Raw genomic sequence first — 15,319 nt, 5'->3', positions numbered from 1 at the left:
GGCTGTTTGCTTGTAGATGCACCTTTGGTCAGTGCATACATATGCTATCTGTAGTAAGAACTTACAAGTTTAGCCATCGGTGTACTTGGAGCTGAAGGTGTCCTACCATCTTTGCCTCTTTGTACCTTACTGACATTGGCCACAGACCCTTGGACTTCTTTTCCTTGTGACCCTAGGTGACTGCACAGGTAATGTGTAGCAGTCCAAGCTGCCTCATGGGGCTTAGTATGCATCCCATTTAAGGGGACCGTCCGCCATGGGGTATTGACATAACAACTTTCAGAAATCGAAAATCGTTTTATTGCTTCTATGTGTGCGTAAAGATGTCGTACATACTCCCCAGAGGTTTCAGCCAATTATTTTTACAAATAACGAAGATATAGAGGTTTTTAAATGATGACGTCATCCTTACTGTGTCGTCTGCATGACTGAGTTTGACAAAATCATCTTTGTGTGTTAATTTTGCATATCTATAGCGATTTTTCACTTATATTTTGAGCTATCGTACGTCTGGCAGAAATGGAAGGCATTGGTGGAGTGTAGATGAACGAAATCTACTCCTACAATAACAGAAGCCAAAGTTGCCAAAGATGTATAGAAGTTATAATGTATGCGTTTGTACATTGTGTTTCCACAACGCCCTTGGGAACATTATAGCAAGGCCAATGTTACCTAAGCTTATAGAAAGAACAAATAGTCAATAATTTTTCCAAACAATGAAGATATAGCGGTCTTTAAATGATGACGTCATCCTTATGGCGTCGTCTGTATGACTGAGTTTGACTGATGCGCAGTTCTCTCTCTCTCTCTCTCTCTCTCTCTCTCTCTCTCGAATTATTTACCACTGCCATTCATACAAATACTTTTATTCTCTCTCTCTCTCTCTCTCTCTCTCTCTCTCTCTCGAATTATTTAAAACTCCCATTTTTACAAAATACTATAATAACAATGTTCAACTCTCTCTCTCTCTCTCTCTCTCTCTCTCTCTCTCCCATGTTTCGAAATCTCGTACTTCTGGCAGAAATGAAAGGCATTGGTAGAGGGTAGGTGAATGAAAACTACCAGCTACGAAAACATCAGCAAAGTTTCCAAAGACATATAGAAATTATAATGCATGTGTTTATTAATTGAAGTTCGTATGTTGATTGTGCTTTCACAACGTCCTCTGGAATTTTATAGCAATGCCAATGTCACATAAGGTGATAGAAAAACAAAAAGTAAGAGGAGAACAAGAAAAAAGAACCAAGAAAGAGGGAAACATGGATAAGAGTACAAAGCTGAAACCTGCTAACTAAAACACTGGCAACAATTAAAGATCGCTGGCAACTCATAACATAGGAATAGTAAACTGAGGGTTCAAATACCTCCTTTAGGGTGCATTTATGTAGGAATAAACAATAAAAGTTATCATAATAATATTATCTTGATTTCTTTTAGAAAAGAAGCGAAAGTTTGCTGCAAATCTTTGGGAGCTCATAACTCAAAAACATACTTATTCCAACTTAGGTACATTTTTCTCACTTATTTGTTGTTCGATATTAGAGAAAAAGATATCGTTGAAAAGAAGATTAAAAATCCCACAATTCTGTCAGATAAAATTTTGATTTTCTTTTTACATTTTTTTTCACGATTATTTTCCGTCTAGACGAGGGAAAAAAATGAAAATTCATTAAAAAAAAAAAAACAGAAAGGAAAATCAAAATTCTGTCTAACAGAATTGTTCGGTTGTTAGAGTAGTTTTTGTGGTATAAGTTTCAATACAATTGGTATTATAGTAGTGGGGAAAAATGTACCTAAATATTTTTTTCAAATCATGATTTTTGCTAATAAATCCAAAAGTTTTTGATCAAATGACTTGAAATTTTTATATGATGAAGGTATTATATATGTCTAAAAAATATATAGAAATTGTGTAATTTGGATCATTAGAAAAAAAAATGGCGGACATGGCGGACGGTCCCCTTAAGGTAAAGTATTCAGCATGTCTTGAAAGGAATAAAGACTGGCTCTTCTATCTCTTTCTTACTCACTCGAAGAGATGCAGCAGCCACAACCATTACCTGCTTGTCGGATGCCTGATGTTGGTGAATTACATGATGGAGCACCTTCCTTACAGATTACTTCTGTCAAAAAGCAACTCCTTCCTCCTGCCAAGGGGGGAGAATGAGTCTCACCAAACATTTCTCTTGATGTGTCTGGTTTGATACTGCATAACAGGGAGATAGGTTTTCCAGGTCCTAGTTCTAGCATCCTTTTAAGCCATTATTGGCTGAAACCCTAGCAGCCTTTACTTTCCTGTGATTAGCTTTTAGGAGGTAGTTATAGTCACCTTACTCATTCCCTTATGAGACTAGGAAGGAAAATAACCTTTTATTTTGGCTCTAGGGGACTTCCACCCATGAATGAATCCCTATTGTAAAGAAGAGAGGTGGTTGTTTATGCCCAAGAACAAATAATGAAGATGACTTGTATTTTTTAGTTGTACAAATCAGAATCATTTGAATTGAATTTCCCATCTTAACCACCCCTCTGCCCTAAGGCTAAGGATGAAGGTGGCTATTTTATGACAGGTGAGTGGGTGGGGCCTTCCCCTCATGCAAACTATTATTAACCAACTACTTTGTAAATGGTTCAACAGCTGTTTTACAACCGCTGTTAACATATTCCTAATTAAAAGGACTCGAGTTTGTGTAGCTAGGATAAATAAAAGTTACTTTTGAAATTTATTATCTCAACAGAAGATTTTAATAACATCTTGAACTGTTAAACTGCCTAACTATTAATAACATAAAAACAAACAATTTGCTTCTAATATGTATTCTGTTGAACTTGCAATGTGTAAATTTATACTCCATACTTTATACATACCGGTACTTTTCAAGGTTCTGTCGTGCATCCTGTTTTAAACTTTTGTTAGCAGTTAAGGAAATATAATGATTTTCTCTTTGTTTTGATGCAGACATAGATTAAAATAAGCTCTCTTTCTCGAGTCTGTAAATTTATTTTTATATTTTACAGGGTCATGAGGGTCTGATCAACAGCATTTATAATTCAATTCCAAAGATCACAAGTGATGGCAAGAGATTACAGATGGTTGTCTGTTCTGCTACTCTACACTCCTTTGAAGTGAAGCGAATGGCTGTAAGTTTTTAACCATTTCAATTACATTAAATCATAAATAACCTTGCTAAGCAGTCAATTGATAAATAATTTTTTTAATAATATTTGTTTTCCCAATGCAAATCTGCATATGATCCCCTCCAATCAGTTTCAATCTGCTAACTGTTGGCTCTCATTATCTAGTTGCATTCTGATCTGACAAGGAATTCCAGGAATAAAAGGAAACGTTAATTTCTATAGTTGTTAAATTTTTTTTTTGGCTAATGTACCATGTGATCTCCAAGGACTTTACTGTGAAAGGCTATAACAGGGAATCCAATAAAATATAGATACCAAAGAAATATCCACTCGCCTGCTCAAGAACCCGTGCATCAGCGTGTAAAGTTTAGGCACACTAGAACTGGACACAGAACTTCAGTTGCTGAAATTGTTGTTATGAGTGATGACATTAATATCTCATCAACTCATAGAAAGGGATCTTCATCCAAGTTGGAGGCAGTGCTACAAGTGCATCAATAAATTCTTTGCCCAACTGCCATCTGAATTTGTTGTCCTGGAGTGAGCAATATTGATATTGTTCATGTGTAATAAGGACATCGAAACAGTGAAGTAACAGTAATTTTTTGTTGAATGTGCCAATATCTCAGTAATTGTGTATTTATTATTTGAATGATTGTGTTTTATTCTAATTCAGTCATCCTTTTTAGCAATTATGTCGGCCTCTCTTAAACATGGTTGGGCCTTATTTGTCTTCCTTTCCCTATATTGGAATTTGATACCCCTTTTTTAATTGATTGATAAGTTTAGTTTAGATACATTTTAATATTTTATATTTTAGTTGGTCTTTATAGCAGTATTATAACCTAGTAAAGGTGAACATTAAGATAAATATATGACAAGTGATAACCTATTATTTAGATAGTATTCTCAGATACAGGAACTTAATGTGATGAATATGAAGAAAATTTGTGGAGAGGGATTGTCAAGAGTGAGAGGAAGAGCTTAGCCTGGCAACCTTTCCTCTTTGTAGGGAAAAATGTGCCGTAACCAGAGGGGGATCCAGTGTAGTACTACTAGCTGGTAGTGGCCAGTCAAAGGACCCAATAACTCAATTATTATTACTATTGTTATTACTAGCTAGGCTACAACCCTAGTTTAAAAAGGAGGATACTAGAAGCCCAAGGACTCCAACAGGGAAAATAGCTCAATGAGGAAAGGAAATAAACTACAAGAGAAGTAATGAATAATGTAAAATATTTTGAGAACAGTTACAACATTAAAATAGATTTCATGTATAAACTATAACTTCAAAAAGAAAAAAACAAGAGGAAGAGAATTAAGATAGAAAAGTATTCTAGGGTGTACTCTTAAGCAAGAGAACTCTATCCCAAGACTGGATGACCACTGTACAAAGGTTGTGGCATTACCCAAGACTAGAGAGCAATGGTTTGATTTTGTAGTGTCCTTCTAGAAGAGCTGCTTACCATAGGTAAAGATTATCTTCTACCCTTACCAAAAGGAAAGTAGCCACTGAACAATTAGAGTGCGGCAGTAACCTATACTGCTGGTAATCTCAGTGTTGTCAGGTGTATGAGGACAGAGGAGAATGTGGAAAGAATAGGCCAGACTATTTGGTATATGTTTAGGCAAAGGAAAAATAACCCCGTAACCAGAGAGATGGATCCAGTGTAGTACTGTCAGATCAGTCAAAGGACTCAATAACCCCCTAGCGGTAGTATCGCAACAGGTGGCTGGTGCCTTGGCCAACCTAGTACCAGCAAATTTCCCCCCTAAAAAGCAGCAGAGAGATACCAAACTAAAAGTCTCTGCAGCCCAAATCCTCATTTGACATATCCAACATGTGGTAAGGTATGCAAATCCAGGGTTGGCTTTGTGATCCATAACAATGCTTATAGTTGGCAGAAATAATAGTGCTGCATCTAAGAAATCATCATATGATATTTATCTACTGAGGAGCAAAGAATATCATTGTTGGTTATAATGGACTGCACAACTAAGTAATTTAATGCATGGGAGGATAAGGAAAAGCAGTAGTACTGCATTCTACTGTTTGTTCCCAAATGGAAAGCACAAAATTAATCAAGTTTCGGCATAGAATATATGAAACAATTAAGGGTAAATTTGAGTAAATATTTGACAGGTTTGCTAGGAACCCTTTTTATCCTCTATCTCAAAGGATTTAGACATGACTTTTAACTGGGCTGAAGTAGAAACAAAAATATCTCTCTCTCTCTCTCTCTCTCTCTCTCTCTCTCTCTCGCTCTCTCTCTCTCGCTCTCTCTCTCTCTCTCGCTCTCTCTCTCTCTCTCTCTCTCTCTCTCTCTCTGTGTGTGTCTGTGCTGATTATAGGAGAATTTAATGAGATTGTAGGTACTGTATAAGAACAATTTCCTACTTTATTTAATAAGTTGATTTGGGCAAACTGTACATCAATAGATTCTTTCTGATTGTGTAGTATACCCTATTTGTTTTTTCACTATTTCAATTACGTCCAACAAAGACTCAACATATTTGAACAGTAGAAAAGGAATTAGTGATAGGGCACAATTGTAAATTTGGAATGGCTGAAGGTTCACTTGGGCAAACAATCAGATGTGTAAACAAACTAGGATACTTTTAGAGTTTCAATTCCAATGTGTTTGGATAAATAGAAGGTAGAAAGTTATTTAAGTTTGATTTAGTTTTCTCAGATTGTCCTGAAAGGAAAATGGTCATATTTTCTTTTTTGCCTTAGTTTTCCTTAATACTTTGTCTTGTATTTGAAAAAATAAATTATGTTACTTGATGCTTAGTATTACAATGCAGTGATTTCAGCACCTGGCAACCTTCATCCTATTGGCTCTTTCTCAAGATCAGGTTACTTCCTCGAGACCTTTATTGCACAAACTCAAAAAAGCTTTTTTGTACCCGGAAAATTTTTCTTGTGGTTAGCTATGGAACTGTGTAGTTTAGGGCATTCTGTATGGGAGATTCTGTTCTCTTCCTATTTAGTAGGTAGTGGTATTTTCAAGTGTTTCGTTTTTAGAGGAAAGGTATTCAGATGACAAGGAGTTCAGTCCAGTGTTTGAAGATGTTAAGGTCTTTACTAGGCTGTTGTCAGGTGGATCCTCAAAGGCTTCTTTTGCTCTTTCTACTGTGATTTGTTACAAAATGGATCAGATTAATTTTCTTTTCGAGAAAACTTTTCTCTGATTCACTAAAGCGTGCATGCATAATTCCGTTTGAATTTACAATTTGTATTATTGCAGCTTTGTATGTCACAATTAATACACACTTTTCACGGCTGTGTACTGTATGTCACAAATATTAAAGCAATATTACACCATTTTTTTTTTTTATAGAGATCTACTTTTAAGACTACATTTTCACATGTTACATGTTTACTGTACATAAGTTTTTTCCTGATTTTTTTCTTCTCTACTCACTTTTATATCCACTATTATGAGGTTTTACTTGTATATTATCGTAGGAACGCTTGATGCACTTCCCAACCTGGGTCGACCTGAAGGGTGAAGATGCTGTTCCTGAAACTGTTCATCATGTTGTAGTTACTATTGATCCCCAAAGTGATACATCGTGGACTTCCCTTCGTCGCCATGTTCAGACTGATGGTGTGCATGCCAAAGATAATGTTCGACCGGGAAATAATACTCCTGGTAAGTGTTTCTTCTTTGTAAGATAAGATTGTATATATAGTAGTTAGGAGTTGTGAGTTGACTTTACTTTGGCATAGCCTATGATTCAGCCTATTGTACAGACAGCCCTTAACCAGTGAACACAATGGGACCAAGAGACCATTTGTTGCTCAAGTTGTTTGTAAATCATTACTATACAAGTACCCCCTGAGTTAAATTTTGTCCTAGGGTATGCATAGCATAACTGAAATGAGTATAATTTTCACAAGTCATACAAAATAAATCTCAGGTTATTACTAATGATATTTGATTTACTTTATCCTATCACCTTACATTACTGTATATAATACTGTAAAGTATGTTATCAAAAGAGACATACAAATGGCCATACACACGAACTATGTTTGTATAGATACTGCGCTAGTGTTTATACTACTGTACGTTTTAAATAAATGTACAGGTTATTTTATAGCTTCATTACCAAATTCTATGCTAGAGACTACTGTATTTATCTACTACATGAATGTTTTGGTAGTGTTAAATGAAATTTTATTTGCTGCTATTTGAACTGGAGGCAGCTGCCATTTTTATTGTTTTGGTTCACCACCAGGACCGACGGAGTAAGCCGATAAGCCGAGCTGAGGACGAGGACACACACACACTCTCTCTCTCTCTATCTCTCTCTCTCTCTCTCTCTCTCTCTCTCTCTCTCTCTCTCTCATATGCCTTACAATATATACATATAGCAGAAGAAAAAAATTGTCTCCTTAAAAATACTCAATTAAATGCTACACACAAACTAGGTTTATACTTTGCCTAAATCTATGTTCGATAGTAGGCTGGGCTTAAAACACAACATTCAATTTTGTCAGCTGGTCTCTAGTTTTAGCTGACAACATAATGTATATGTACTAAAAGAAATCTAAAGTAATGCTGGTCTTCAATATTAACTGAGCTTCATTTGATAATTTTTGTACTTTTCTATAATCAATTTAAGCTGTATTTTAACAACAGCAGTTACAGTTTCTTTTTATTTTAGTTTTGTTGTCAGATGATCTAAAGGTGACAACTGTATTGAGAATATGCCCACCTATGATTTACAGAGTATCTATATAATTTCCTAACTTATACAGTATAATTTGCCGATATCTAACTTTAAATTTTACCTTGTGACTTGCGGTCTTTTACTATAATAATGTACAGTATTATTTGTTGATTTTTTATCCTAGTTTTCACATTTTGGCACTCATTTTAGCATGCTGTATTTGGCGATTTTTAAATCTAAATTTCACGTTTTGACTTACACTTTTTAAATTTAATCCTCTGAGGATGTACTTTGGTGCCATCCATTCTTGTAACCATAAGTGCTGTATAGAAAACTTATTCCATTTTCTAATGCAATTTTCAGCTACGAAACTTCAACATAAATAGGTTAACATATGACTTCATTGCTACTTAGTCAAACATCAATGAGCTTGACAGTGATTATGTCACGGCTGGAGGTTAAGCTGTATTTGGAAATTTCTAACTATAAATTTATCCTTTTGACTTGGGTTGGTTGGCGATTTTTTGAGTTCAAGAAATTTAGTGTCAAATTTAGCGTTTTCGCGTTGTAACAAATTTTCAAATACCAAACATGCAGACAAAAGTTGACTGTATCTCCTAGCCAGCTGCTTTATCAGCTCTCGCTGCTTTCCGAGTTACTTTTATGTAATGGAGTTTTTTAACCTAAACCATCTATTGGCGGGCATTAAGTGATGTGACCTCTGATGTTTCGCCATGTTTTGGTTTCTAGTCATCATAGGCTTTTTGCCTTTTTTTTGTTTAAGTATTAAGCTTAGAAGCAATGGAGATTAGTGCTGCTCGTGGATCAAAATGCTCAGTTTTTACATCTCAATAACTTTTTGTCTTAGAAGTAATGATTGATTGTACTGTATCAGCACAGAGCTCTTCACAAATTAACTTATTTTTGGGTTAATAAGAGCTTCCTTTATTAATTTTGAATTTCTTGGAACATATCTTAATTAAACTTGTGATTTTGACATCTTTTTCCTATGGATTTTCTAATAATTTTTTTCCAGGAATATTACCTTATCCTATAGTGACTGTTGTCTGTACTTGTTTACAATTAAAATTTTTGTTCTCTTCTGGTGTATCTTTTTTTGTTGGCTGTCCTTCCAATACTTTTTTTAAGAGTATTCCAGCTGTTGCTTATTAGTTATACAGTGCTGTGGTTTTCAAAATTTTAACCATTTGAATCTCCTTTGTATTTCACAGAGACATTGAGTGAAGCTGTAAAAATGTTGAAGGGTGAATACTGCATAAGAGCTATTGATACCCACAATATGGACCAAGGTATTATTTTCTGTCGAACGAAGTTAGATTGCGACAATTTAGAACGCTACTTCAATCAGATAGGTGAGTTTTAAAGGCCTATGTTTCTTACTTTGTGTGGGGGGATAATTACTTTACTTACCGTGATTACCAAAGACTACAGTACTTTATTCAATGGAATTTTAGATATATCAATAAAATGTATGGAAAAATGAAAAAATAAATTTTGTAGAAGAGGATGAGAATAAGACAAAAAGATGTCAATAGATATCAGAATGATTTTTAGTTATGAAGATGAAGAGTGGTACTCTTACATCGAGTAAGGGATGAAGATGTCAAAAAGCTAGAAACTCATTGAGTTGAAGATCAGACTACGTTGTTGGTAAAGGCTTATTTTCACTCCTTTAGTCTCTACTCCAACTTATGGCCCATTATCAATTATTACCTCTTTACCAAGAGAATTAATGACAATTTCCAAGTTTCTAGGAGAGCAACAGCAGTAATAATTGCATAAAATGTACATTTATACAATTTATCATGTGCGTTATTGTTATGTCTGAATAAAGAAGATATATGCAGTACTTGAAGGTGAAATCTTATACTGTACTATTATATCTGTGAACCTCCCCTGATGTTCATATTGCTTCTCCAGAAGCTCTGTTTAATCAACTTTACGTGTAAAATGTTAAAATATTCCCATTTTCTTCTTTTCATTAAACACATCCGCCTTTGGTAAAGGAAGGAGCATTCTAGGAACAAGTGTTAACTGATGTGCCTGTTTCTTTGTCTCTTCAGGTCTTCAGTCGTGCGGTACTGATCAGACCATCTCGAGATTGTTTGCTTATTAATGTGCATTAAGATGTCTTCCCCTGGTTTTCTTAGCAATTACTGCCTGGAGTATGCACAGGAATTGTTTCTGGAAGTTCATTATCCACATTCCCTTGGTGTATCATGGCAGAGGCATACTGAGATATAAAGTTAAAGTTGCAGGTTTTAGGTCTCCACAGAGACGATTTACATCGTCCTCCTCGGGCGACCATTAGCCAGCAGGGACTATTACTAGTCCCCTCTAACCTCCCCCCCAGGCGCCACGTGGGAGTACCCCCGGTAGAAGGTCTCACGGTATTCGCGTCCCTGGCGGGGACCGAACTCGGGACCTCTATAATAGAGATCCACGACGCTACCGACCTTGCTATCCGGAGTACAGTGAACCCTCGCTACTTCGCGGTTCGACAATCGCGGATTCACCACTTCGCGGGGTTTTCCCATAACCCATATATATATACATATCGCGGATTTTCCGGAAAATTCGAAAATACCGCGAAATCTGAAGACAACCAAATACGATATTTTGTTACCTGTAATTCCATTAATACTGTAATTAGTAATATCTGCTCTTACTGATTGTTCATTGCATTACATATGATATATAATTCAGCACAGAAAGAAATAAAACACGAAAAGAGAATGTGATCATACGATAATTCAGTACGTAGTAAAATTAAATCGAACATGAAACGCAAATCAGATGCAGTCATACCATATTAGAATGGTGTGTACTGTAATGGATGTGCTTCTTTTCCATGAATCTTTTGTATGTATACATACGTAGTACAGTACTGCATCCAATAATATTCTTTGTTGCAAAAATCACATTTCGAATACTGTAAGCGTACGAGAGAGAGAGAGAGAGAGAGGCGTAAAATAGCGTACGTAAATTTTTATTATTATTGTTATTATTATTATTATTGTTGTTGTTGTTAATAAAATTATTATTATTATTATTAATCATTATTATTATTATTATTACTGTACAGTATTATTATCATTATTTATTATTATTACGGTATTGTACTTAATCTACGTACGTTCAGTATGCGCGGGGGCATCTTCTATGAGTAACCAACGCGCCATAGTACTAAGACGGGTTGTGATTGGTTCAAGCGCTGATAGATGACGAATCAAAACTCAAGTTTTGTTATCTAGCCTGTGATTGGTGTTTTGCCCGCATCTTCTACCCGCAGCATCAAAGTTCTCGCGGGGCTGCATCGTTCACTTTCTCTTTCCGCGTATTGCTGAGTAGACGTTCTTAACTTTGTGAAGTTTAATCTGTGCTGTGTGCGACTGTTTTAAGTTGAACTTTTTGTTGAACTTTCTGTTACAATGCCTCCCAAGCGTTCTTCTTCTAGTAAGGCTGGTAGTGAGCCTAAACGCCACCGAAGGATGATGACGATAGCTGAGAAGGTTACGCTTCTCGACATGTTAAAAGATGGTAGAAGTTACGCGGCCGCCGGCCGCCATTTTGGCATCAACGAATCCACCGTTCGCTACATCAAGAAGGACGAGGCGAACATTAGAAAGACTGCTGCAATCACCTTTAGCAGATCAGCGAAGCGAGTCGTTACAACGCGTAATAAAACGATCGTACGCATGGAAGGTGCTTTAGCTGTGTGGATTGCCGACTGCCGGAAGAAGAACATAGCGTTGGATACGAACACCATCCAAACAAAGGCTTTGAGCTTATATGAGAATTTTGCTGCAAAGGAACCTAAAGAGGACGACGGCAACCATGCTGAAGATGATGATGATGCAGATGATCCTCAACCAGGGACATCCACTGATTCCCAGCCTCAGAAACGTTTTTCCGCAAGCAAAGGATGGTTCGCGAAGTTTCAGAAACGCTTCGCCCTGAAAAGCGTTTCCCTGCATGGGGAGTCTGCTTCCGCTGACACTGCCGCTGCTGAAACTTACGTGAACCAGACTTTCAAGAACATTATCGCTGAAGGTGGATACAAGCCGGAACAAGTCTTTAATATGGATGAAACCGGCTTGTTTTGGAAGAGAATGCCGTCGCGAACTTTCCTGTTCAAAGAGGAAGCCAAAGCCTCTGGCTTTAAGGCATTCAAGGATCGCGTTACCCTCGTGATGTGTGGCAATGCTGCTGGATTTTTGTTAAAGCCGGGGCTTATTTATAAGTCGAAAAATCCTCGCGCTTTGAAAAATAAAAATAAGAATCTCCTTCCCGTGTACTGGATGCATAATCAAAAAGCATGGATTACGAAGATGCTGACCTCCAACTGGTTCCACCAGTGTTTCATCCCGCAAGTCCATGAATATCTCTTAGAGAAGGGCTTGCCATTCAAGATCCTTCTCCTTATGGATAACGCTGGTGGACACGCAACTGACCTGTCGCGTGAGGGCGTTCAGGTTGAGTTCCTGCCACCCAACACCACGTCATTAATTCAACCAATGGACCAGGGGGTTATCAGGGCGTTCAAGGCCCTCTACACGAAGAATACCTTGGCGGACCTCGTTGCGTGTGTGGATGCTGCCCAAGATGACGAGGATGAAGACTTCAACTTGAAGGCGTACTGGCGGCAGTACACCATAGCCACGTGCCTGCAGAATATTCAAAAGGCACTTCAAGAGATGAAACCTGCAACCGTAAATGCGAGCTGGAAGAAGCTGTGGCCCGATATTGTTTACGACGACAAGGGATTTACTCCGTCGGAAATCCAACACTCTGCAATACGGAAATCTGTGCAGTTGGCTGCCATAATTGGGGGTGACGTGTTTGGCGACATGACGACTGAAGACGTCGACGAGTTGTTGGACTGCCATTCCCAGCCCCTAACTGACGCAGACCTCGAAGACCTGACGAAATCGGCAAGTGAGGAAGAGAGTGAGGGTACCCAGGAAGAGACCCAAGAAAATGTCGAAGAAACGGGCTTAACATTAGAACGGCTTGCCAAGTTCTGCAACCATATGAAGGAGGCGAAAGAAATGTTACAAGAGTGGGACGAGGATATGGTTCGCTCGATGCAATTCTGCAACAAGGTTGATGACATCACGACTCCCTACAGGATGCTCTTGGATCGAAAAAAGAAGCAGCGGCAACAACTTCCGATCACAATGTTTTTCCAGCCTCGCAAAAAAGAGCCAGTTCCTCCTGCTAGTACGCCTTCGGAAGAAATTGAAGAAGTTGAAGAGGTGTCCCAGGAAAAGACACCTCCGTCTGAAGAGACGTAAAATACTATCATTGACTGCACAGTAGAACACATCATCAGCTTCATCATCATCATTTCTACTGTGCAGCAAATTCATCGCCATCGTCATTCAAGTTTTTCTTGAACTTCTTTCGTGGTGAGTACAGTAACAATCTTTATTTTTTACTTTAACCTGTTTTATAGTTTAGTAATGTACGTACTGTATGCATTAAGTTAAAGGGAAGGTTTTAAAAGTCTACATGTTGTAACCTATCATATTTTTTTTGTTTAAAATTTACATTTACGTACGTAAAACAATCTCTCTCTCTCTCTCTCTCTCTCTCTCTCTCTCTCTCTCTCTCTCTCTCTCTCTCTCAAATTGTTTTCCTGCTTTGCTACGTACAAGTACTGTATAATTTATATTTGTAAGGTAACATATTTTGTAAATGCTTTTACTGTAAATACTGTATGTACTGTATCATTATTTATCACTATCATCATGCGCGTTAAATGCCTTGTTTGTTCTGAGCGTGGTTGTTTACTGAGCGTACACGCCGTCGTTTCAGGCGGCGTCATAAAGAAAAAGATTTCATTTGGAAGTCCTAAGAAAAATACGTAAACTAAAACATTGGTAATAAAAAAAATCAACATACAGTACTGTATAATCAATATAATCGATGCAAAAACTAACCTATACGTACATATATGTGTACACTAAATGAGTTTGTTTCTTCATTATGATCAGAGATGAACGTAAACAAAACATTGGTTGCCATTTTTTATCGTGCTTTTTAGGTGTTTAGGAAACACATGATATAAAATCGCCTTTAATATTTGTGCCTGTTTTAGTTTAGGGTGCTGTAGTACCTGCATTAAGTGTTCTGTACATTAAAGGGTGGTTTGTTAACAGTACTACGTACAAGGGAAGGTTTTAAAAGTCCGAATATACATGTTAAATAAATAGGTAAATATGCTGTCACTACTTCGCGGATTTTCACCTATCGCGCCCGCGTCTGGATCCTATCTACCGCGATAAACGAGGGTTCACTTTAGATAACATTGTTAAAAGTGCTTTTCCCTCACTGTACCTCTAATATGAAAGTACATTGCCATCGCTGCTAACCAAGTTAACAGTACAAAATGCTGAAGAGAACTTGCTGTGAGTTCCAGGGAAGACTAGGGTAGTTGATTGTATTGGAGATAACAGCAATAATGACAAGTCTCTACCTTTAGACAATTCACATCATCTGCCAACTTTTTGAAAGTGATTAGCTTCATAAGCTCTGGACATCTCCAGCTCCTTTTTTTAAACTTCAAAATTCCAGTGAATCCTCTCCTAAAACAATAATTCTGGTCCTATCTCCATTACTGCCAACCTACCCTAACTCCCCTCTTATTGAGTCAAGTGTTTAAAGTGTTCCTTTCAATAAGGGTTCTGAAAGTTTGCTGTGCATTACAGATTTTAAAGCCTCTCACAGGATGTTGAATTCTTAAAATACTTCGGAACTTTCTGCTGTTAAACCCTCGTGTGCTGCAACTCTAGTCCCTCTATAAGACCACTAGATTTTGAAGTTTAAGACAGAGTGGATACTCTGGATCCTACTATCCTTTTATTTCACTAAAGTAAATGCTACTTTATTTTCATCGTATTACGTAGGTGGACTGCATGGCATACATTATGATTCCCTCAAACCTAGTTATGTTGAACAGTTTCAACTAAACTCAATCGTTTGCTGCATGATGCTTTGTTTGGAAATGTGTTACGTTCGCTTGCAAACTCGGCCTTTAGCTCATCATATTCCTCTTCCCCCGGAATGTATTTGGCTGACATCTCTACAGCAGTTTGCCCCTTATATGTGAATATGCTTTGTCAACTTTCAAAGAAGTAAGGAAATCCTCCTCATTGCTCGTTGACACAAGCTATAAGGTGGTGGTGTTGAAAAGAAGGCTTACTCAAATGTTTTGGGGAAGTTTGTTGTATCTCCAAAATGTTGATGTAGATCCATATCCTCTGTTGACTGCACTCTGGGCACAACCAAGTTGCCCCGGAGAAAGCCCTTCCACTCCTTTATAACTGAGAACAGTTCCATTTCTAGACCTAGGAGATAAAAGGGACTCCCCTATTGACGTTTTCTTCATCAGCCACCAGGTAAAACTGCCCTGTACTTCCTGTCCCTCTGGAACATGATTCAATAAGAGATCTCGGGAAGCTTATTGGTGATT

The 15,319-nt window shown here is 37.4% G+C and overlaps 2 protein-coding genes across 2 annotated transcripts in view; one reads left to right on the top strand and one right to left on the bottom strand.

Moving 5' to 3' along the window:
- The window catches only part of Ddx1 (ATP-dependent RNA helicase Ddx1), a 221,241-nt gene that overhangs the window by 45,616 nt on the left and 160,306 nt on the right, over positions 1 to 15,319 (bottom strand). The gene's annotated exons all lie outside the window — the stretch shown is intronic.
- Positions 1,947 to 15,319, top strand: part of LOC137645945 (ATP-dependent RNA helicase Ddx1-like) — a 39,753-nt gene continuing 26,380 nt past the window's right edge. Inside the window, exons 1-4 of the mRNA XM_068379019.1 lie at positions 1,947 to 1,967; positions 3,019 to 3,141; positions 6,611 to 6,797; positions 9,054 to 9,194. Coding sequence (XP_068235120.1) covers positions 1,947 to 1,967; positions 3,019 to 3,141; positions 6,611 to 6,797; positions 9,054 to 9,194 — 472 coding nt within the window. The remainder of the gene's footprint in view (positions 1,968 to 3,018; positions 3,142 to 6,610; positions 6,798 to 9,053; positions 9,195 to 15,319) is intronic.

Source organism: Palaemon carinicauda, chromosome 1 (genome assembly GCF_036898095.1).
Source record: "Palaemon carinicauda isolate YSFRI2023 chromosome 1, ASM3689809v2, whole genome shotgun sequence".
Taxonomy (NCBI): Eukaryota; Metazoa; Arthropoda; class Malacostraca; order Decapoda; family Palaemonidae; genus Palaemon; species Palaemon carinicauda.
Note: the sequence above shows the minus strand (reverse complement) of the source record. Positions and strands in the feature narration are given on the sequence as shown.